Source organism: Camelina sativa, chromosome 10 (assembly GCF_000633955.1).
Source record: "Camelina sativa cultivar DH55 chromosome 10, Cs, whole genome shotgun sequence".
Taxonomy (NCBI): domain Eukaryota; kingdom Viridiplantae; phylum Streptophyta; class Magnoliopsida; order Brassicales; family Brassicaceae; genus Camelina; species Camelina sativa.
The window spans coordinates 5,908,409-5,932,726 of record NC_025694.1 but is presented as its reverse complement, the minus strand read 5'-3'; the positions used below and the strand labels follow the sequence as shown (position 1 = coordinate 5,932,726).

The following is a 24,318-nucleotide window of genomic DNA, read 5'->3' as shown; positions in this document are numbered from 1 at the left end:
TTTTTTTTTTTTTTGAGATTCAATTAGTAGAAGATCACGGGTTTGATGTTGTGTTGCCTTGTGGGTTTTCAGATTTCGTGTTTACGAATCATTGTTTTGAATGTAAAAAAGATGCTTGCTTTTATATTTGGGCTAACTAGACTATGTGAGGTCGGTCACTGCCTTATGGAACGAATCGAGTTTAGCCATTAGGATCCCAAAAGTTTGTAATTTGTGATTCTTATGCTGATCTTATTACTCAATCTCACTAAGATTGTTTTCAATGTGGCTAATGTTGGTCTTGGATTTGAGTTGTTTTTAGGTTCTTAGCGATCCTCAAAAGAGAGCTGTGTACGATCAGTACGGTGAGGAAGGGTTAAAAGGGAACGTGCCACCTCCCAATGCTGCTGGTGGAGCTTCCTACTTCTCAACAGGAGATGGACCTTCATCTTTCAGATTCAATCCCAGAAGTGCCGATGATATATTTGCTGAGTTTTTCGGGTTCTCGACCCCGTTTGGTGGTGGAGGCGGTGGCAGTGGAGGGCAGAGGTTCTCTAGCCGCATGTTTGGTGATGGAGGAGGAGCTGGGCATCTTCATCATCACCATCACCATCATCACGCTGCAGCTAGGAAAGTCGCTCCTATCGAGAACAAATTACCTTGTAGCCTTGAAGATCTCTACAAAGGAACCACCAAGAAGATGAAGATCTCCAGGGAGATTGTAGATGTTAGCGGGTAAGTGATCATACTCAGATACCAATCCTATCACACTTGCAAAGTAACCTCCAAAGTATGAACATATATGAAACAAAATAATCAAGCTTTTAGTTTCTGTAACATTATGCATAGCATTCCAAAATAGATTTAAAAGGAACTGATCAATGCTGAATATAAACTTCCCCTGCTTTATTAGCTGTGTGATTTGAGGTGGCCCTAGTTATTGTATTTACGGTATCTAATTCTGTCTTTCTTCTACGAAATGCAGGAAGGCAATGCAAGTGGAAGAGATTCTAACCATTGGAGTGAAACCAGGGTGGAAGAAAGGCACAAAGATCACATTCCCAGAGAAAGGCAACGAGCATCCGGGTGTGATTCCAGCAGATCTAGTATTCATCATCGACGAGAAACCCCATCCGGTGTTTACTCGTGAGGGCAATGATCTGATTGTCACACAGAAGATATCACTAGCTGATGCCTTAACAGGCTACACCGCAAACATCACAACCCTTGATGGTCGTACGCTTGCTATCCCGGTTACCAACGTGATCCATCCAGAGTATGAAGAGGTGGTTCCTAAAGAGGGAATGCCACTTCAGAAAGATCAGACAAAGAAAGGGAACTTGAGGATCAAGTTCAATATCAAGTTTCCAGCTAGATTGACTGCAGAACAGAAAGCTGGGTTTAAGAAGCTTCTTGGGTGATGAACTGATGATTAAAGCTTTCTGTCTTATGATTTGTGGAGATTGGGATAATTTGGTTATATACGATTTATAGGGAATTCTCTCCCTCTTGGATTAATTTTGTGTTGTTAAACAAGTCTTTCTTTAAAAAAGAATAGTTCTTTAAAGATTCTGTTACATGTCATATAGAAACAAAAATTGAAGATCGCAAAAACTTTCCGTCTTTTTTGTCTGACTATGAAATTTACTCTTTGGTGAGGGGAGATCCGATGCCATGACGGCGTGTGGGGAACGCGAGGAAGAAGCCACCACAAATTACACCAATGACAAAAGGTAAACTGGTAAGGATCTCCCTGGTTTCCGCGGAAGGAACAGGGAATAAACAACGGGTTACGTTCTGATCAAACATGGAGATTGCGAAGAAGACTAGCATTGACATGATTGCATGCACAAAATCAAGAATCTTGAGCTTGTATTTTTCCTTCTCGTCCTCCGTTAGAGTAATCGATCCATCCACCACATATAGCCCTGTCCATGTCGCCAGTCCGTACCTAACCTACAACATTGAGTTCTGATATGTCATATGAATGTTATGGATGCATGGTATGTAAATGTGATGACAACAAATATGTATATTACCTTGCCGTTTGGGTCTCTGATGGAGTCGGTAAAGGAGAAGATGAAGCAAGAGATGGCGCATACGAAGACGAGGAAGCAGGTGAGCCAGCGACTGGTGATGGTGGGACACTGACCTTGATGGGTTAGGACCGGACACATTATTTGAAAACTCATGACCGAACCGGTGGGGAGTAGATTTGACAATTGAGCAGTTCCTTTGAATGTTTTCCTCACAACTTTCTGTGCTTTCGACTTCGGTTTTCTTGGTGCTGCCGGCAAGGATGCTATCAACGACTGCTTTGTCTCCTCCATTTTTTTTGGTTCTTCAAATTCGAATGATTAGATATAATCTCTGTTTCGTTTTGTCTCTATGATATGGTTATTCTAATTTGAAAGAATTGCACAAGATTTTATGGGTTTCGATTTCTTATTTCTTTCTTTTTTTGTGTGTGGCTGCTTCCGTTTGAGTTGTTTGTTCAGGTTTCAAGGTTAATATTCTGTTCTTCCATTTTTATGTTTCTGTTGCAGGTCAGGATTAGCAATAAAAAAAACGTAAAAACCAAGTCATTATTTAAGTAACGAAACAAGAAAATATATGGGTTTTCGTAACAGAAAGGATTTAACTAACCGTTTCCTTAGTATAAAACTATGAAGACATATATACTTTTATGATGTTGATGTGATAAAAATTTACAGGTGATTTCATATAATTTACACGATCCAAAAAGTCTATCAAACTACATGAAAATAACATAGAATACAATGGTTATCACGTTGCCCTTCTTGAAATAGAAAAATAATTCAGTGGTCCTAAAATGGAAAAGCCCAAAAATACGAAATAATCTAGCTTCGTGTTTTTCAAAGACGTGGCTTAATTATAATCTGTCTATAACGGATGGTCCATAAAGAAATTGTATTAAATTGGTCTATGCACGAATTTATTCTTCGGCCAAATGAGGTTATCGGTTGTGAAATGGACCTGTGCAACTCACTCACTTTTATGTATATGCTTATAACTATTCAAAACCGAATACTTTATTATCCTCTATTTGACACCCCAGTTTGAGAGACTTGCGTAGAGGTTTAAAAGAATTGATTTGGTCACCTATATCACTAAAGTGCACTTATCTTTTCGGTCAAGGGTCCTGATAGAACTCCAGAGTTAAGCGTGCTTGAGCTGGAGTAGTATTAGGATGGGTTACCTTTCGGGAAGTGATTGTTGAACTGTGCAAGTGAGGACAAAATACAGAAAAAAATCATGTGGTGATTTGTAGAGATGGTAACAAGTCTTTAAAGCCTCCCAGACGTAGCAAACCGGCCATCGAATATTGATAGGCTCACAGGGCCTAGTGAGAGGTCGTGAGGCCCATTAAGAAAAGTGGACCCATGTACTGGGATTGGACATAGAACCCACTGAGAGATGGCGGTCGGGATGTTAAACTCTATCTCACTGCTCACATATTATACACCCAAAACATATGATGATATGAAACATGGGTTTTTAAATCGATATTAATATATCACGTACTATAACTTTTTTACGTGGTTTTTTTGGGTATGCGGTAAAATTAGTTAACAATTAAGCTTAAAAAAAATAACAGAACTTAAGAGAATAACGTTGTGTGAATATATATGGCCAAAGGTCTAAAGCAATTAAAGAAGGCAAACTACTTGAGTTGAGGAGACGTAAAGGGAATTCAAACTAGGAAGAGTGGTGGTAATTATCGTTGGAAGACCAAGACTCTTCAAAACATTATTGGATTAAGGTGTCATCATTATTGTATAGTGCGTTGTACCATCGCCAAAACTCGTGATATTCGATCACAGATTAAAGACAAGATCCATCATTTTCTCTCTTTCTCCCCCTTAAATCTCGTAGTTTTCCAAAACAAATCAAAAGTGTGATTGTTGCTTTTCCTATTTGAAATGAAATGAAAGTAATCTAACAAAATCTACTGTTGGATCATGTTCTCCCGACCAACCAAATTTGACCTTGTCTACATACACACACACGCACGCGGCTTAACAAACGTACATGTAGAAGCATCACTATAGAAACAAAAGATTGTCCATTTTCAATCTAGGGTTGGGATCATAGGTTTTTAGGTTTTCAGTTTAACAAATTTTATAGATCTATATACAGTAAAATCATAGGATATTATAATAAACGTTCAACAGAAAAAAAAAAAAAAAACACAGTAGATCCTCGTCACTTCACACATACATAGATCGAGCTGTGCACTCATAACATTGATTCAATCCAGAAGAGTCTATGCAAAGTTGCTAACTCGAAAAGTCAAGTTAGATCCAGCATCACATGGCCCATGTTTCTCCATCATTTTGACCATCTTAGCATTTCAGTTGACTTGGAGAGTGACCATTGTTTCTTTCTTTTCAAGTGAACAATAACACTTATTTACTGTAAATTATATCTCACACATGTCGTCTTGTCACAGTGTTCATTTCTCTCTTTGCTTCTACAAATCCTTATAATTACCAATCCCATAATATCGTTTTTATTCACAAATCCAAAAACATGAAAGAACAATAACATTTTTTGGTTAAAGAAAAATGTTTTATTGTCTTATTCTGCTTCTATGTCTCTCCTCTACGTATCTAAGTCTATCTCTAAACCAAGATGCCACCATTCTCCGGCAAGCCAAACTGGGCTTATCCGACCCGGCCCAGTCCCTTTCTTCTTGGTCCAACAACGACGTCACGCCGTGTAAATGGAACGGCGTCAAGTGCGACGCCTTGTCATCCGTCGTCTCCGTCAATCTCTCTAGCTTCTTGCTCGTCGGTCCTTTCCCATCCATCATCTGTCGTCTTCCTTCCCTAACCTTCCTCTCTCTCTACGACAACTCCATCAACGGTTCTCTCTCCGGCGATGACTTCACGGCGTGTCGTAATCTCGAACATCTCGATTTGTCGGAGAATCTCTTGGTCGGATCCATCCCAATGTCACTCCCTTTCAATCTCCCGAACCTCAAGTTACTCGATATCTCCGGTAACAACTTATCAGACACGATTCCGGAGACCTTCGGAGAGTTTCAAAAGCTAGAGTCTTTAAACCTCGCCGGTAATCTCCTCTCCGGTACAATCCCTCCCACACTCGGTAACGTCTCGACTCTCAAAGAACTCAAACTCGCTTACAATCTGTTTTCTCCGAGTCTCATCCCGAGTCAACTCGGAAACCTCAAAGAGCTCCAAATCCTCTGGCTCGCCGGCTGCAACCTCATCGGTCCGGTGCCTCCAGATCTATCAAAATTGACTCGTTTGGTTAACTTGGATTTGACATTCAATAAACTCACCGGATCAATCCCAAGTTGGATCACAGAGCTAAACACCGTCGAGCAGATCGAACTATTCAACAACTCATTCTCAGGCGAGTTACCGGAAGCTATGGGTAACATGACGTCGCTAAAAAGATTCGACGCGTCGACGAACATGCTGAGAGGGAAGATACCTGACGGCTTGAATCTGTTAAACCTCGAGTCACTCAACCTCTTCGAGAACATGCTCGAAGGTCCCTTACCGGAGAGCATAACTCGCTCCAAAACCTTGTACGAACTCAAGCTCTTCAACAATAGACTCACCGGAACGTTACCGACTCAACTCGGCGCTGACTCGCCGTTACAGTACATAGACGTTTCATACAATCAATTCTCCGGCGAGTTACCGGCGAATCTCTGCGGCGGAGGGAAGCTTGAGTATCTTATTCTTATAGACAATTCGTTCACCGGAGAAATCTCGCAAAGTTTAGGAAAATGCAAGAGCTTGACTCGGGTTCGATTAAGTAACAACAAGCTCTCTGGTCACGTACCTGACGAGTTCTGGGGATTGCCTTGCTTGTCACTACTCGAACTCTCTGAGAACTCATTCACCGGAAGTATTCCGAAGACGATCTCCGGCGCGAAGAATCTATCGAATCTGCGAATCTCAAAGAACCGATTTTTAGGTTCAATCCCTGACGAAGTCGGTTCGCTAAAGGGACTGATTGAAATCTCCGGAGCGGAGAATGGTTTCAGCGGTGTGATTCCAAGTAGCTTGGTGAAATTGAAGCAACTGAGTAGGCTTGATCTCAGTAAAAATCAACTCTCCGGCGAGATTCCTAGAGGGATTCGTGGTTCGAAGAATCTAAATGAGCTTAATTTGGCTAATAATCATCTCTCCGGTGAGATCCCTAAAGAAGTCGGAATCTTGCCGGTTCTTAACTATCTTGATCTCTCAAGTAATCAATTTTCCGGTGAGATTCCGGTGGAACTGCAGAATCTGAAGCTAAACGTTCTCAATCTGTCGTATAATCGTCTCACCGGTAACATTCCTCCTCTGTACGGGAATAAAATCTACGCGCATGACTTCATTGGAAACCCTGGTTTGTGCGTTGACGTTGACGGTCTTTGTAGGAAGATCACACGGTCTAGAAACATTGGCTACGTTTGGATTCTCCTATTGATTTTCACACTTGCGGGTTTGGTTCTTGTTGTTGGGATCGTTATGTTCGTTGCGAAGTGTCAAAAGCTCAGAGCTTTGAAGAGTTCTAGACTCGCAGTGTCTAAATGGAGATCCTTTCACAAGCTTCGTTTCAGCGAGCACGAGATCGTTGATTGTCTTAACGAACGGAATGTAATTGGGTTTGGATCCTCTGGCAAAGTTTATAAAGTGGAGCTTAGTGGTGGAGAAGTTGTAGCTGTGAAGAAACTTAACAAAGCTGCTACTAAAGGAGGAGATGAATATAGTTGTTCTTTGAATAGAGATGTTTTTGCTGTGGAGGTTGAAACGTTGGGAACGATTAGGCATAAGAGTATTGTGCGTTTGTGGTGTTGTTGCAGCTCTGGTGATTGTAAGTTGTTGGTGTACGAGTATATGCCTAATGGGAGCTTAGCTGATGTGTTGCATAGTGACCGCAAAGGCAGGGTATTGTTGGGTTGGTCAGAGCGGTTAAGAATCGCTGTGGACGCTGCTGAGGGATTATCATACTTGCACCATGATTGTGTTCCTCCGATCGTGCACCGCGACGTGAAGTCGAGTAATATATTGCTAGATGGAAAATACAGGGCCAAAGTCGCTGATTTTGGGATTGCCAAAATTGGTCAGTTGAGTGGTTCCAAAACGCCAGACGCTATGTCTGGGATCGCTGGTTCATGCGGGTACATTGCACCAGGTATTCACCAAAACAATACCATCTGAACTGAATGATACATTCTTTTAACAGTCGAACTTATATTCGGAGTTCTAAATTTCGCAGAGTATGTATACACACTTCGGGTGAATGAAAAGAGCGATATCTACAGCTTCGGTGTGGTGCTTTTGGAACTGGTTACAGGGAAACAACCAACAGATCCATTACTTGGAGACAAAGATTTGGGGAAATGGGTGTGCACTACACTTGACCATTGCGGTTTAGAACCCGTGATCGATCCTAAACTCGATATCAAGTTCAAAGAAGAGATTAGCAAAGTCATTCACATTGCTCTTCTTTGTACAAGTCCTCTCCCTCTAAACCGACCTTCCATGAGGAAAGTTGTGATCATGCTCCAAGAGGTATCTGGTGCTGTTTCTTGTAGTAGTCCAAACGCGTCTAAACGCTCTAAGAGCAGTGGGAAACTCTCGCCATACTACACAGAAGACTTGAACAGCGTTTGAGCATTCCAACATGGGCCGAGTTTGCGTTGGGCCGGGGATAACGGTATGCTAGGCGAATTGTAAGATATCAAGAAACAGAAAAGTAGAGCTTTCTAATTAGGTGATAGCTCTTGATAATGCTTACTAATAAAGCTACTATAGTTGATTTATTATTACTAAGATTGGATATTAATTATCCAAATTAACGAAATGTTTGGAAACTACAGTATGTTGGTTTGTCCACCCAATAGTCAACCTTTCATTAAGTCATATTCGGGCCCGTAACCGCATTAATTTGTAAAAGGATATGCCATTATAAATTTCTTTAATTACAAACTATTTTTATAAAGCTAAAGTAACTGATAATGCCATTACAAATGATAAATACTAAATATCCAAGCATAGACAAACACATGTCAGTAATGTGATTGGTTTTCTTGATTGTCACCTTGCTGCGCTTTCTATCCATCCATGAAAACAACAAGCTAACCACAAAAAAATTCCCAACGGACATAGAAGCGTAACATTTTTACGTAGTTTTTGTTTAGTTTGATGGTTAGAATAGGTAGTATAACATGTGTTTACAATGGGAGATCAAAAAAACAAAAACAAAAACAGACGACAAAGAGAAAAAAAATAAATAAAGGTTGAGGTTCCTTGTTATGCATGATAAGTCTACGTGAAGAAATAGAATAATGACTCGCTTTTAAACTTTTTTTTTTCTTTTTTATCAATATTAAAATAGCTTCTTATTTTTATATATTCATTCTCGATATATTATATTACGTACAATTTTTTCGCAACTGAAAGTGCTATGGCACTAAAAATTTGTATTTCAAGGAATATAATTTTCTTGCAATTTTTGAGATTGTTATCGTGATAATTATTTTTGACAAATAAGATTTTCAAAATTAAATAAAAAAGTATGCGGATATATCGCTTCCAACTTTATCCTAGAATATTTTTTCACAAAAGTTGAAACATCCAATAATATTTAAAAGGGAAATATGAAACCAACTACTACAATAAAAGTATACTTACTTCTTCACGACTTAACACTATATTAGATGCGTACACTGCCCATCAGAAACTAATATGATAATATCAATAGACAATAGTTTAATGTTTTTGTAAACGTATATATATATATATATATATATATATATAAGTATATGATTTCAGTAAACTGTATATACTGATGGAGACGTTGAGACAAGAAAATATGTATACACAGATGTGTAAATTATAAGTATAAGGTTATGTAATAATATCTTTACATACACTCTAGGGTGACATTGGACCTTAACTTCTCTTTCTTATGTTTTGTACTTTTGTTCTACCATATCACGTCTGAGCACCCTCACAGACCAGCAACAACATGTCAACACCTTGCCTCAAACCCACGCCATCTCATACTCACTTTTGGATCCTAAATATCAGTAAATTACCAAATTAATATATTGAATATATTTATAAAGATTGGCGCACACACAAAATACGACCAAAGGTAGAACAATGTCATTGTCAAAAAAAAAAAAACAAGGAACCTCACATATATATTCTCTCACAATATTTTATTTTTCATATTATTTTTTTTGTTTGATCAGTCGTCTTTGTCTATTTCTCTCTCCCACACCATACATGCGATGTAGAAGCCAAACAAAACTTAAAACCCAAGCAATCTCTTTTTCTTTCTTTTCTTATTCTGATCATCCATTCATTGATTATTAAGATTATCACATTGCAGTTTTAGAAAGAAACTTAAGTCTATATAATATAATGCTAACTCTAGAAGTTACAAAGTCTGTAATTTCTATATGCATACTTGTAACAAAAACAAGAAGAAGAAAACTTCCAATAGCTTATCAGTGTTACATATACGTAAATGTAAAGGTTTAAAAGTTTTACATTTATATATTAACACTTCACTTTCAAGTTGAGTAGTAGGTGTACCTCTTTCTCTCATTGTTACTTAGCATGTATGTTTCTACATACTTATTAAACAAATCTAAGTCTTTATATAATTATTTCTTACTATATGTAGTGTATGGTACATTTGTACACAATATAAAATGAGGCTTAAATAATATATTTTTTAGGCTTACCTCATCTCTCTCTCATGGATAGTACAAAGTTAAAATCAAGTGCAATAAAGGAGAATTAACTCAACTTAAAAATTGATGAACAAGAATTCAATTCCTTCCTCCTTCTCAAGATAACCTCAAAGAGTTCTTCTTAGGAAACAACATATATGCTTTATCTTTAACTCTTTTTCCCTCCTCTCTTCCTCTCTCCCTCTCTCATGCCTTTGTTTATTCTGACGTAGTTGTGAGCAGTGAAAGAAGAGGAGAAGAGAGATATGCACAAGAGGAACCTTGGAGACATAAAACAACATGACTTGGTGCAATGACCGTAGCGATGTTCAGACCGTTGAAAGAATCATTCCCTCCCCGACGTCGGCTGAGTCTCCGAGAGCCTCATTACCGGTGTCAAGCCACAAAACTTGTCCTTCTTGTGGCCATAACTTCAAGTTTCATGAACAGGTTCTTGTTTCTCTCAATAGCTACATCAAGTTTCTACATTTAGAAACTGTTCGATCATTTATATTAGTTGATCATGATTCATGAGTACTTAAAACCCCGATTTATGTAGGCGGGGATCCATGACTTGCCGGGACTACCCGCTGGAGTGAAATTTGATCCGACGGATCAAGAGGTACTGGAGCATCTTGAAGGAAAGGTAAAAGACGACGCAAGAAAGCTTCATCCTCTCATAGATGAGTTTATCCGTACCATCGATGGTGAAAACGGCATCTGTTATACCCATCCTGAGAAATTGCCAGGTGATTCTATGTTGTTCAATCATCAATTAATTTGTTATTTAAATGAGCATATAATTATATTTTTCATTTTCATATAATCTAAATAAATTATCTGACATGGAAAAAGAACATATAACTTTTATGATACTTTTTAAAAATTGATTACATATCTTTTTTTTATGTATATGTAGCATATACACTTAAATGTTATAATATCTATAAATTTAGTGTCATCCATTTGAATGTTATGAAACATAAAATCATTAACATTGTAATTACGGTTGATGATCAAAATTTGTTATTATATTTCCACTAGCTAGTAATGGTTAGTAAAAATTTCAAAAATGTTGAAATCATTTATATATATATATATATATATTTTTTTATGTTGAAATCATATTTCATAAAATGGTCAAATAGAAGAAAATGTAGCTAATCCAATTATTAAATTTAATTAAGTTTGATGAATGCTATATATATATATATATATATAGGAGTGAACAAGGACGGGACGGTCCGTCATTTCTTCCACCGACCGTCGAAAGCATACACGACGGGAACAAGAAAACGACGTAAAGTCCACACTGATTCCGAAGTCGGTGGCGAGACACGGTGGCACAAAACCGGCAAAACACGGCCAGTTCTCGCCGGAGGAAGAGTGAGAGGCTACAAGAAAATCCTAGTGCTCTACACAAACTACGGCAAACAAAAAAAGCCCGAGAAGACTAATTGGGTAATGCATCAATATCATCTTGGTATCAACGAGGAAGAGAAAGAAGGCGAGCTCGTTGTCTCCAAAGTCTTTTACCAGACTCAACCACGCCAATGTGGTGGCTCAGTAGCTGCAGCAGCCACCGCTAAAGACCGACCTTACCTCCACGGTATCGGTGGAGGTGGTGGCCGCCACCTTCATTACCATCTTCATCATAACAATGGTAACGTCAAGAGCAACGGCGGTGGAGGAGGAACCGCCGGAGCCGGTGAGTATTATCACAATATTCCGGCTCTTATCTCGTTTAATCAGACCGGGGTACAGAACCATTTGGTTCATGACTCTCAACCTTTTATCCCTTAAAAAAAGAAAAATCAATTTTATATCGACGGTCGTAAAATAAGAGAAAGGGTATATAATCTAAGCATTATACTTTCATACTACTACAACATACATACATTGAAAATAACTTAAATTTACTGTGCAAACTTATATACGTAACTTGTCTTTTCTTTTGTCATAAAACATTTTTCTCACCCTTTTTATTGCTTTGTACAATTTAAATTCCTTGGACGATAACGAAAAAAAAAATGTACAAAGATCTCCCTTGTCTTTTGGTACATTAATTCATTTTGATATCTTGTCGGCAGAGATATGCATGTGGGGTGTACTAATTAGCGCCAACATACTTTGGACGTGGTCTAATTGCTCAATTAGCTTAACATCTGCAAGATCATTTTTATAGAAAATTTAAAGGCTTCGATAATATACCATTTTTCTTCGTTCGCACAATATTGCCATTTAACTCCAAATGCAAATCTCATAGAATTTTTACTCCCCAAACGATAAGTTTATTACAATTAACTCAATCAGCAAACAGTTTTTTTTTTCTTTTTCTTTGGAAGACCAATTTTCATTCACCTTGAGATATAGATCACAAGAACAACCTTAAAAAAGTGTTTAGTAATACATATCAGGCTTTTGTTCGAAAGGATCTGAGGAATTGAAAAGACGACATGAACCACATAGGATTTTACTTAAGCCTCTCTACTTCTTTGCATCCACATCCAAATTCATCCCTTGTAGGTTAAGCAACAGATCGTCTGAGCTCAAGTACACTTTGTTCGCCGAGTTAGCTACGGTCTGCGCAATCTCTCTTGCAGCCTCGATCTTCCTGAGCGTTATGAAAGCCTGGTTGTTTGCAATTGCTTGACCAATGAGCTGAGCACTCTTGGCTTCTCCCTACACAAGCCATGACGAGTTTGTCATACAACAATTTCGGTCTCAGATTTTAGATAAGTGGAAATGTAGAGAAATTATCTTTACCTGGGCACGGATAACTGCACTTCTCTTGTCTTGTTCAGCCTTCTCGACGATGAACTTTGCCCGCTCGGCCTCTTGAGCTGCCACCTGCTTTGCTTCAATGGCAGCCGTGAACTCCTTCCCGAATGTCAAAGTCGTGATGGACACATCATCAAGCGCGACGTTGAAGTTTGCTGCTCGTGCAGTCAGAATCTTCCTGATCTCCCTACTGACCGCCTAAGAGTAACACGAAAAATATCTTTGATAACTTCACTAAGAAAGAGTAAAAGAGGATCACATATTTACAATCACTTGTATACCTCTCTCTGAGTAATAAGCTGGCTTGCATTGTACTGAGCAACCACAGCTTTCAAAGTCTCGTGGATTATAGAAGGCAGAACTCTCTCGCTGTAGTTCTCACCAAGGCTCCTGTAGATTGTAGGTAGCTGGTCTGCCATGGGACGCGTGAGAACCCTAAGCCCAATTTTCACCTGAAAGTTTCAAAACCCACAAACTTAAGGCTTACGAAGTTGTGTGTCGACATTACACCACAGTGGCATATATGCAAATCATATAATGGTTGAAAAGGACTTCACATTCTCTAAATCCTACAAAACAAAACTGACTGAAAATGGGAGGAGTTGAACTGTTGAAGCAGAGTACCATCTGAAGATCGCGGCTTCCGGATGTACTCTCAACAAGGTAGGGTCGAGCGCGAACGTCATAGATGACCGGCCTTTCGAACCAAGGCACCATAAGGTGTGTACCTTCAGGGTAAACCTGCGTAATGAAAAGGTTACTAACTACATTCTTGTGAATTAAGAAGACTGTTATTATGCTCAATGGGAACAACAGAACAACAAGATTTCATGAATGATAACCAAACATGGACAACAAATCAGCCCTGGGGATTAATAGACCACAGATCAACCTAGAAAATTTCATCCAAATGTCACAAACCGCAAAAGAACTCATCAGGAAAATACATTCGCTACAAAGCTAAAAGACCCAATTTGAAGAAAAAGTGACAAACCTTATCTTTAATACCGACTAAACGATTGAACATGATGGCACGATGTCCACCATCAACATTGTAGAGACTGTGTGTGGCACCATAGAGACCAAGCCCACCGATAATCTCAACCTTAAGCAACGCAGAAATGGCACCACCACCTGGCAGCTTCGGAACTTTGACGTTGAGATTCATCCTTCTTTCTGTGACAATCCCCCCAATATTTATTAACAAATCAAAATCAATATCCAGGTGTGGAGAAACAGAATAAACAAACATGCACTGAAAAATTCTGACTCAGATCTACTCACTTATGCAACTTTAAACTCTCTATCATCCAAATAACAAAATCAAGTCAGATTAAGCACACGAAAACATAAAAGATAGCAAATTTAACGAACCCACATGCTCAAAAATACTTCTAAGTTCTAACCAAACAGTGATACTCGCATCTTTGGCATAATCATAAACAACAAGTGATTAAGAACTTCGAATAAAAAAAACTCTCTCTCACCCACCTCCAAAATTCACTTGTTCATTAAAATTTTAACATGAATCGATTGTTACACAACCATTAAAACAAAATATACAAGCGAAATGGCGAGGAGCTTACCTGGAAAACTTTGCTACTGGAGAAAGGGGAAGATCGTGAGAAAGGGGGTTTAGGGTTTAAGCTCTCTCGCTTTCTATTGGAGAAATGTGGACGGTGTCACATTTTTTTTTTTTTTTTTGTGGGAAAAAACCTTTGGGCTTACGTTATAGTCCATTAGATACTTTAGATGGGCTTAACGGTGAATAATAATACTTTATTGGGCTTGGTTTTGATAAGCCCATGTAGAGAATATTAGACACTTGTCATCGCGGCTAAACATGCAACCGAACAGTTGTCGAGTCAAGTCCGCAGCAGATACAACGGATCAAACACGCCTAGTGTCGCCGCGTCTCTCTCATGTGTCACCTTGTTTCCCTCTTGTCTCTATATTTCTTTCATTAAGTTCTTTTATTTTGTTTATAAAATAATATTTTGGCTGTATCTCTACTACGCTCTTCGATCACATCGCCAAAAATAATTAATAAAACTTGTGGACACCGGTGATGTAACGATGTGTTAATTGTAAAAATTAGATTTTCTTCTCCCGTTTAAGTTCAATTACATATCATGGTTAAGCCATTCTAAGACGATGATCAAAGATAAATCCAGTAGAGTTTCTAATTTGTACGGATGGATAACGAAGCGAAAAATGAGATAGATACATTTGAATTTGTCGTGTTTTGGCATATGCGGAGAGTGAGCTACGCGCATGAACGTCAAGAGACACTTGCTCGAGCTCACAGACTGACGTGTAAAAAACATAGACTCATGACCCCATGCAAACCCAATCTTAGGTGGCACAAACAATTGAGCTCACTCGACAATATATAAACTCCTGCTAAGTCCCGTTCTCTTCATCCATCATCTCTCACAACAAACAAAAAGAAAATGGTTAAGCTCAGCAATCTCCTCGTTGCAACATTCGGGGTTCTCCTCGTCCTTAACGGCTGCCTTGCGAGGCAATCTCTTGGGGTTCCTCCTCAGCTACAGAACGAGTGTAACCTTGATAACCTAGACGTTCTTGAAGCCACCGAAACTATCAAAAGTGAGGCCGGTCAGATCGAGTACTGGGATCACAACCACCCTCACCTCCGATGTGCTGGTGTTTCCGTAGCTCGTTATGTAATTGAACAAGGCGGTCTCTACTTGCCCACCTTCTTCACTTCCCCAAAAATCTCCTACGTTGTTCAAGGTCTATATATCAATCTCTCCATACATATTACCCCTTCTAATCAAATATGTATATATCACAGTTTTATTAATGAACATACAATTGTTTCACTGTACGATAACTCTTTTCTTTCTGTATATAAAATTATTTTATATTATAGGAAGAGGTATTAGCGGAAGAGTGGTCCCTGGATGTGCGGAGACCTTCATGGACTCGCAGCCCATGCAAGGCGAGCAACAAGGACAACAAGGACGAAGAAAAGAACAACCATGGCAAGGACAGGGACAACAAGGACAAGGGCAACAAGGACAGCAGCAACAACAAGGGTTCCGTGACATGCACCAGAAGGTAGAACATGTTCGACAGGGAGACGTCTTTGCCATCACTCCAGGCTCTGCCCACTGGATCTACAACTCCGGAGAACAGCCACTTGTCATCATCGCTCTTCTAGACATCGCCAACTACCAAAACCAACTTGACCGCAACCCTAGAGTAATCATATATAAACATGACGCACATTCAGTTTTAGAAGATCTATACCGTGTCAGATTAACTAATATTTAATTGTTGATTCTATGTTATAGGTGTTCCGTTTGGCCGGAAACAACCAACAGGGTGGCTTTGGCGGTTCGCAGCAACAGCAAGAACAGAAAAACATGTGGAGCGGCTTCGACGCACAGATCATAGCTCAAGCATTGAAAATCGACGTTCAGTTGGCTCAGGAGCTTCAGAACCAACAAGACAGCCGTGGAAACATCGTTCGTGTAAAGGGACCTTTCCAGGTCGTGAGGCCGCCTTTGAGACAGCCCTACGAGAGCGAAGAGAGGAGACGCCCACGTGGCCCACAAGACAACGGCCTTGAGGAGACTATCTACAGCATGAGGTCCCACGAGAACATTGACGACCCTGCTCGTGCTGACGTGTACAAGCCCAACATTGGTCGTGTTACCAGCGTCAACAGCTATACCTTGCCCATCTTGCAGTACATCAGGCTCAGCGCCACACGTGGCCATATCCAGGGTGTAAGTACTACATTTTTGTTTTATTATAAATTTAGAGATATCAACCTTTTTTACCAAAAACATAAACTAGGCATAGTATACAAATTTAAAATTTAATTTATTTTTAGTAGATAGTTGTAGAGAGATTGAAATCCAAATATCCAAACATATCCTATCCATACACATAATTTTAAAAATCAATATAATTTATCTAATCTATTATACTAATTACATGGTTAATAATTTCGTTAGAATTTTTTTTATTAATTTATTTTCTTTAGCAAAACGTAATAAAATCGTAGGCTACCACATGTTCTTATTACATGTTGCAGAATGCGATGGTGCTTCCAAAATACAACATGAACGCAAACGAGATCTTGTACTGCACTGGAGGACAAGGAAGGATCCAAGTTGTGAACGACAACGGACAGAATGTGTTGGACCAGCAGGTGCAGAAGGGACAGCTCGTGGTCATTCCACAAGGGTTCGCATACGTCGTCCAGTCCCACGGAAACAACTTCGAGTGGATCTCTTTCAAGACTAATGAAAACGCGATGATCAGCACTTTGGCAGGTCGAACCTCGCTATTGAGGGGATTGCCGCTAGCGGTCATATCAAATGGCTTCCAGGTGTCTCCTGAGGAAGCTAGGAGGATCAAGTTTAACACCCTTGAGACCATCTTAACTCGATCCGCCGGTAGGCAACAATAGTATATCGAGGAGATCGTCGAGGCTTAAATGAGTCGTTTTTTTTTTTCCTAATAAAAGTATGGTCAGTTTGTAATCATGTCCCCCACTGCCTTTAGCGTTTGTGTAAACTGTGTGTCTGCGGCACTTACTTGTAATAACACTTCTTTTCATAAATAAATGAAAGGTTCGAGTTGCATATACAATGTTGCGCCAGTTTTTTTCAGAAAAGTAATGATGGATTTTGACACTTCAAGATTCCTCTCTCTTTATTTTTTTTAGCTTCTAAAGCTGAGCTAGTCTCTTCATTTCAAAATACTTTTTGTGTTCAAACAGTTTTTTGACACAAATTTTAATTTTGAATATATGTTTTCTTCTTGGTCAAAATATTAAACAGTTTGGATAAGGTTAAAATTTTAAATCGTAATAAGATAACTAATTACTGAAGAAATAGAAGATAGTTTGGAAGAGATTCTTTTTAGCTAAACTCAAGTACAAAATTTACGGCTACACGTTATTTACTAGCAACCTAATTTATTAACAAAACTAAGAGCAGCACCAACCTAATATATTAATTTAAATTATAGTTATTATTTAAATTTAAAAATTTTAGAATTTCTTTTTAATTATATACAGACACCTATTAAAATGTTTTTAATGAAAAGATATTTCTACTCACTTTCTTCTTTCAATAATATTTTAATAAGAGTATCTAAGACCATCTACATCAGAGCAACGTTCATCTGTTGCTCAAAATAGTATATTTAATTATTTGTTTTTAATTTTATTATATATTTAAATAATAAATTTAGAAAAAAAAAGTTAACTTATTACAAATTGACATATGTTTGAGAACCGATTTTTACGGTGTTGAGGAAAGAAATGTTTCTCAACTTTTGTGTTTTTTTATTATTACTTTTTAATTTTTAATTGGAAAACTGCCGCTTCAGATACCCTAATAATTTAGGACAACTCCACTGATGGTTCTTTTGTCGTTGCTTTACCAAAATTTTAATAAATAAAAAATAGAAAATATTAAAAAGAAAGAAGAGAGAAAGAGAAATCGTTTTTCAGAATGAGAAGAAATTTTTATACTATTTATACACCTGGATATTTTTCATTAGTTTATAATTATTTCAATTAAAATATTCTTATTTTTATTTTTTTGAACAACGATCGTGACTTCTACCGTTGGCGGTGATTGTCTTATATAATATTGATGGAAGTACTCTAAAAACATCTCAATCAGTTAGATATTCTTTTAGTAAAAGAAATATTTTTATTTTAATATTATTAGGACTCTTTTCTCGATAATACTGCTCCTATCTTTGATTGAACTTTTTTATTTTTTTTGTAAATCTAAAAATACTATAGTTTGCTAGGGAATGTTAAAAAAAAACTAATCAAATGACAAACTCTAAAAGAAAGTATAATCTGAAAATGTAAGATGACCGATGATAAATAATGAGTATCTATATATAATATTATTTACAACAAAGAAGACTAATAATGAAGATAATATTCATAGGCAAAGGAATTACATATAGTTTTAAAATGAAAAATGAAGAAAACCTAAAAGCAAGCTAATTATAACAATCTCCTAAGATACCTAGAATCACAAACCCTATACCCAAATGCCACACAATTCATATGCATAATAATGTAAATTTATAGATGGAATAGTTGTAAATCATGAATCAACAAATCGGCCAAACCCTTGAATAGTATGTTCAATGAAAAGGGAGGAGATTGTCGGTCTCAAAACTTAAGCCACCACATTCCATATGAAGATCAGAAACCATACCACCATCCGACGATGATCCCATACATGTCTTGTCATGCTCCAAACTCGTCATATCTGGTGACAACAAAATCTTCTCATAATTTTGATGATGATCATCAGTGATGTTGACAGTACTGCTGTTGTCGACGTAAAGCAGATTTAGCAAGGACTCGTGATCAGGGCCATGGCTCGACGATGAGGACAGTGAACCGATAATCATCTGCTCCCAACCACATGCTACGGTTTGATGAAGACAATGTTGATGATAGGGATGTTCGGTGGTCCTTGAAGGCTGCTTCATTAGCTGCTCCCACTGATCACAAACTTGGATTTTCATCTTCTCTTGCTGCTGATGACGTGGAGGAGACGATAATAAAGGTGGCAACTGATTGTTGTAATTACGGGAGTAATTAAGATCCGTAGCGTCAATGATTTCAAGCCTTTGGGTCTGATGATCATTGTTATAATTATTGTCTTGTAGTGATGAGTCTCTGCCTTTGTTGAACACTCTGCACAAGACCCAGTCTTCCTGTGTCCACATACCGACAGAAAACGAGAGGACATTGTCAATAAAAATAAAAATAAAATCATATAAATGTAATGTATATAAAAATGCATGAAATTTTACGTTACGTGCGGTCTCGTGCATGCAAATAACCAAACACGCATTAAAGTCACTTTTGTCTCTTTCTTCCATTTATTTATTGTTTCCTTCTGCATATATGTGTCATTCTTTGTACTTGCTGCCATCTCATCATGCGCTAATGCCACGCACAGCCATGCATTCATATATCGTACATATAATATACATACACTAATGCTTGGTTTATATTTATATATATGACTTGTATATATGAGATATATTCAGGTTTACATTTGTAACGAATCCTATATATATTGAGCGTGAAAATGACCAAATATTAGTTTCAGTTTAAAAAAAAAGATATATATCCATATATTTGCCAGTTTATATTGAGACAGATCTCATGAATTCTATATTGTATCGGATGCATGTACTAAATATACAGTAATGGATTATGACGATTTATGATGAACTTAGAGAAAAATAAAAAAAAGGCTTGAGTTAATATTTTTCTAGTGAGCTTACTTAATATAATTTTGCACCAAAAAATAGGAAAAAAAAACTGCTGATATCTCCCGTTTTTCTTTGAAAAATACTGTTTGCATAAAAAACCAATACGCTGGTACCATTAATTTTGTGTATCTACTATAGTATATCTATGCATGGCAGCATGGGACATCCACGAATAGACACATGTCATCGTGAGTTTAGGCACGTTGCAAGTGATGCTCATTAAGACGTAATTATTATGAAATAATGACTATACTAATTATGGTTAGTAGCATCAAAGAGAGAAGGAAGAATTGTTGGGGAATAATCAAGTACCTTAGGTGGGATGTTAGGACACTCAAGACGGAACTCGTGCATGATCCAAGTAGTTTTGATCCCATTTGGTGCTCTGTTCCGGTAGAACACAAGTGTTTTTCTCATCCCTACCAATTGTCTAGTACGTGGATCCATCACTGTTCGATCTTTTCCTGTTGCTTTCCAATATCCGCTTATTGTCGCTCTGTTTGTGCGATATCCAGTCGCATATTTTCTATCGCGAAAACTGAAGAAGTACCATTCCTTTGCGTTCAGCTTTGCCACATCTTTACATAACATACCAAAGGTAAAAACTGTAAGAATAAAATTATATCCTAAATATTGAATATTATGTAAATTATAGAGTAAAATCACAAACGATTGTCTGGTTATAAGTTCATAATTTTATTTTATTTTCTTACTGATTTGTTTATATGAGTCTAATTATTTTAGCATTTAGATTGGAAAAGACAAAAGTAAATAAATTAAGAAGCTTTCTAAATCAGGAAGAAACTTTATAAAAAAAAAATATTTAGAAATTTAAATTTACGTTATTCTTCTTTATAACCGGATATCATAAACAAATACTAAAAAAAAAGTACCTATAAACTTATTTTTATTTTTAGTTTGCTATTTAAAACGTCCATTATAGTGAAAAAAAGACGTCTCCTAACCTCCTTTCCATATATAAACAGTGATATGTCAAAGGTTAATGTGATGACATAAGACTTGTGATGTGGACAAGACAGAGGACGGGAGACATTGTATTATTAGTTCTGGCAAAAAATAATTACGATTTTGACTTCAACGGGGGAAATTATTGCTCTCTCAAACATTCCTCCTATCCGTTTCGCATTAATTTGATCCTTAATAGAAGATGATCAGGAAGATAACGGGGATGTGATGACTACTTAACAAAAGATTCCTTTATTTTACCTTAATTGAGAAGAAGAGTAATAGACCACAATTTCTTTTTCGTAGACATAATTATCATCAACCATATCCTTAATAGTATATATTTCTTTTTTAATTATACATAAACATAAATATATATATTCGAATAATTTACACAACAAGATCGTGGTGGTCATGAAAGTAACTATAAGGTTTCTTGAGTCTTTAAAGTTGCTTGTGATATGGTGCAAAAAAGGTCTTCGTGTTTACACTCAAAAGCTTACATTTTTGTTTATTCTCTGATTACATTTTAATTAGTCTTCTTTAATGCAACAATTAACAAACTTTTAATTTTATTACTCGACAAGTTATCTTTAACAGAGTACCGAAAAGTCAAAATCACGAAGAAAACAATATAAAAAGTTAAGAAACAAAATATGACACCAGGAATCTCGGTCCCCTTTTTAAAAAGCTTCCACAATTTCTCAAGGTATAAAAAAGAACCACAGACAAAAATGAAATTCACTATAAGCATTCAAACATGTACACACATATAAATATATATTACTTATATAATGATTAATTAAAATTTATAATATAATTTATGATAACTCTATAATGATGGATTATATATATATATTATAACGACCGGTGAGGACTATAATTATATATATCTTGCCTTTTGTATAGCCTCCAGACTTTTTATTTATCAATAATCTAAACATTATATTTTAAAAAACTAGCATGCATCTCAACTAATTAAGAAGACACTCCGGATAATGTCTCAAAGTATTATTAATGCAATTATAGTGAGTCTAAAAAATCTAGAATCTATGTGAATACCCCGTTTCAGTTGACACAATCAAATATTTTTAATCTTTCAAATTATTAAGAAGATTCGGTTTCAAGTATATATGATAAATCTGTATATGTACAATCATTATAACGACAGGGACGCGTATTTATACGCACGTGTATGTATATGTATGTGTGTATACATGTACAATAATCTGACTAATTCACATAAGTAAGCTCTAAAGCCTCTAATTGTATAACACAGATATGTTATATATATATATATATATAACCAATTAATCGATCCCCAGAAACATATCTGATTTAAAGAATCTGTTTTCTTCTTTATGTTCAATTAATGTCAAGCATATATAATCTTTTCGATGGAAAGTTTCAAGAATCTTTACGAAAGCAATTTAAAACCCACCCAAAACCAGGAGTGGACAGAGCATATATACACATATAAAATCTGTCTATACACAAACTCATAGACACATCACACATAATTAGCAATCAAAGGTACATATATAACCAAATTTCAGAATTATAAAATTAATATGTTACGTACCGGGAAGCTGCCATGGCTCACAAATATGCAAGTCAATCTCCACAAGATCAGTAGCATCCTTCAAGGCTTCATCAACTTCATCATCCTCAACATCACCCTGATCAGATTTGGCCCTAATCTTGTTGCAAAGATAATGGCAAACCAACTCTTCATCACTTGGATGGAACCGAAAGCCCGGCGGCAATTTGGACCCAATATCTTTCAAACCCATTATGTGAACAGTTTTTGCTTAATAGCTATATGTAAATGTAAAAACCTTTAGGAGAATTAGTAGGGCATGGACAAAGGTTAGAGGAAGAGGGAGGGAGAGAGAGAGAGAGAGAGAGGGGGTAGCTAGAGATACATATATATGTTTAAAATGTATATATTTATAGTTAGGGGGGAATTAGCTTATATGATGTATGGAAATATAATAATATATAACATGCATGTAGCTAAGGATAGAAGATGACAAGTCAGAGTTTCTTACAATATTATAAGATTAATTGGGTCCATGCTTGTGTAATATATGTAGTTAGTTATGGTGGGAAGTTTCAAGAAAAACCAAAGTCACAAGAAATCTTAGTTGTGAGGTGTCTCATGGGACACTACTATCCAATATTCTCTTTTGGTTTCATTGTTATCCACTTAGGGAAAACAGACCAAACTTTTCCCTTCTTTTTCTTATTGTTCATATAACCGTTTACACTTTGATAACATTTTTTTTAATGTAAATATTCGGTAAATTCCGTTTGTAGATCGATCACTAGTTCAGATTAGTTCGTGTACATTTTTCATTGATAGTATCATATCCTGAAAAGTGAAAACTACTAAAAAAAATAATTAGAGTTTTAGCTTTATGAAAAATATTACTTAATAAAAAGTACACACACACATACTATACATAAGAAACTTTTTATGAAATTCGATAACATTGTTTTATATTACAGTAGTTAGGTTTAGACTAAAGATGATTGCCAAAAAAAAAAAAAAAAGGTTTAGACTAAAGATTTAAATTTGGTGATACGTATTCCAACATTAGTATGAATCTTATTTTGTTCATATCAAATGCATCACTAGGAAATTCATTATATAGTTGATTTTGTTGCTGCCAACGATTAAGTAGTCTAATTAGCCACGAATACTTTACGTTTCCTGTGTTAAATCAATTATTGTTGGCCATATATTTATAGGAAATATAACATTATACTCTAAGTGGTCATTGGTGATCCTCTTATAGTCATGTGGACCTAATTGGTATGTCAAATAATGGGATTTTTTTTTTTCTGATTTGAAATCAAATTCAAAGGAAAGGGATTGGCAAGGCATGATGTAAAGTTGTAAACAGCATGCAAGATACATATATGCCTCTTACTTAAAGGAATTTTTGTTAACTAGGGAATTAATTTTACACCATACAATGGTTGACTTTTTCTTAAAACTAACTCCATGGGTAACATAGTTGGATAGTGCCGGTGGAGGGCAACATCCTGTATGAGAAGCTCCGGAGATATATCCCCTCTATGTAGAGTCTGAGTCCCTTTTATGGGCTATGAAATGTTTTATTTTGATCTCTATAACTAATACTGATTTTACTTTAGTTTGTCTCAAGTTAATTTTAGTGATAAACTTCTTTTTGTAACGATTCATTTGGAACGGATTTTGCAAACTTTCGGAATTTACAAGCTACTTTTTTTTTCTCTTTTGTCTAACTTATATTCTAAGTTGTAACAATGTCGGTGCTGATTACACGTATAGTTTTCTTTTTCCCCACGTAATTTTTTTTTGGTTTTTGATTAATTTTTCTTAAAATCATGTCTTATCGATATTTGAATAAAATAGGGACCTTGTTAAAAAGACTATAAAAATTAACTCTATGGAATGGATTGGTTGATTTGATACTGAATTAGTTTTCCATTTTAATGGAGTATCAATTAGATTAGACTAAATACACTGAATCATTTGAATTAATAAGTTGACATTAATACTTAGA

General features: G+C 36.6%; 7 protein-coding genes across 8 annotated transcripts in view; 4 read left to right on the top strand and 3 right to left on the bottom strand.

Moving 5' to 3' along the window:
* The window catches only part of LOC104717357 (dnaJ homolog subfamily B member 13-like), a 2,247-nt gene extending 701 nt beyond the window's left edge, over positions 1-1,546 (top strand). Inside the window, exons 2-3 of the mRNA XM_010434912.2 lie at positions 302-714; positions 965-1,546. Coding sequence (XP_010433214.1) covers positions 302-714; positions 965-1,400 — 849 coding nt within the window. The 3' untranslated portion in view covers positions 1,401-1,546. The remainder of the gene's footprint in view (positions 1-301; positions 715-964) is intronic.
* Positions 1,604-2,465, bottom strand: LOC104717355. Of its 2 annotated transcripts, XM_010434911.1 has the most exons (3): positions 2,232-2,465; positions 2,019-2,131; positions 1,604-1,930 (listed from the first exon to the last, which is right to left on the bottom strand). In XM_010434911.1, exons 1-3 carry the CDS (start codon positions 2,307-2,309, stop codon positions 1,624-1,626), a joined length of 498 nt encoding a protein of 165 aa, XP_010433213.1. In that variant the 5' UTR covers positions 2,310-2,465; the 3' UTR covers positions 1,604-1,623. The 2 variants fall into 2 exon arrangements, with proteins under 2 accessions (XP_010433213.1, XP_010433212.1); XM_010434910.1 differs by having other exon boundaries at positions 1,604-1,935; positions 2,019-2,465.
* Positions 4,456-7,892, top strand: LOC104717354 (receptor-like protein kinase 5). The gene is made up of 2 exons (XM_010434909.2): positions 4,456-7,161; positions 7,246-7,892. Exons 1-2 carry the CDS (start codon positions 4,569-4,571, stop codon positions 7,641-7,643), a joined length of 2,991 nt encoding a protein of 996 aa, XP_010433211.1. The 5' UTR covers positions 4,456-4,568; the 3' UTR covers positions 7,644-7,892.
* Positions 9,730-11,793, top strand: LOC104717353 (NAC domain-containing protein 73). The gene is made up of 3 exons (XM_010434907.2): positions 9,730-10,165; positions 10,275-10,464; positions 10,938-11,793. Exons 1-3 carry the CDS (start codon positions 10,016-10,018, stop codon positions 11,516-11,518), a joined length of 921 nt encoding a protein of 306 aa, XP_010433209.1. The 5' UTR covers positions 9,730-10,015; the 3' UTR covers positions 11,519-11,793.
* LOC104717352 (prohibitin-1, mitochondrial-like) lies at positions 11,901-14,009 on the bottom strand. Its single transcript, XM_010434906.2, has 5 exons — positions 13,491-14,009; positions 13,121-13,237; positions 12,778-12,948; positions 12,482-12,694; positions 11,901-12,397 (listed from the first exon to the last, which is right to left on the bottom strand). The coding sequence occupies exons 1-5, from the start codon at positions 13,746-13,748 to the stop codon at positions 12,203-12,205; spliced, it is 954 nt and encodes a 317-aa protein (XP_010433208.1). The 5' UTR covers positions 13,749-14,009; the 3' UTR covers positions 11,901-12,202.
* On the top strand, positions 14,914-17,122 carry LOC104717351 (12S seed storage protein CRC). The gene is made up of 4 exons (XM_010434905.2): positions 14,914-15,253; positions 15,393-15,724; positions 15,817-16,254; positions 16,566-17,122. Exons 1-4 carry the CDS (start codon positions 14,950-14,952, stop codon positions 16,941-16,943), a joined length of 1,452 nt encoding a protein of 483 aa, XP_010433207.1. The 5' UTR covers positions 14,914-14,949; the 3' UTR covers positions 16,944-17,122.
* Positions 18,416-22,700, bottom strand: LOC104717350 (protein CUP-SHAPED COTYLEDON 3-like). The gene is made up of 3 exons (XM_010434904.2): positions 22,347-22,700; positions 20,111-20,376; positions 18,416-19,231 (listed from the first exon to the last, which is right to left on the bottom strand). The coding sequence occupies exons 1-3, from the start codon at positions 22,555-22,557 to the stop codon at positions 18,650-18,652; spliced, it is 1,059 nt and encodes a 352-aa protein (XP_010433206.1). The 5' UTR covers positions 22,558-22,700; the 3' UTR covers positions 18,416-18,649.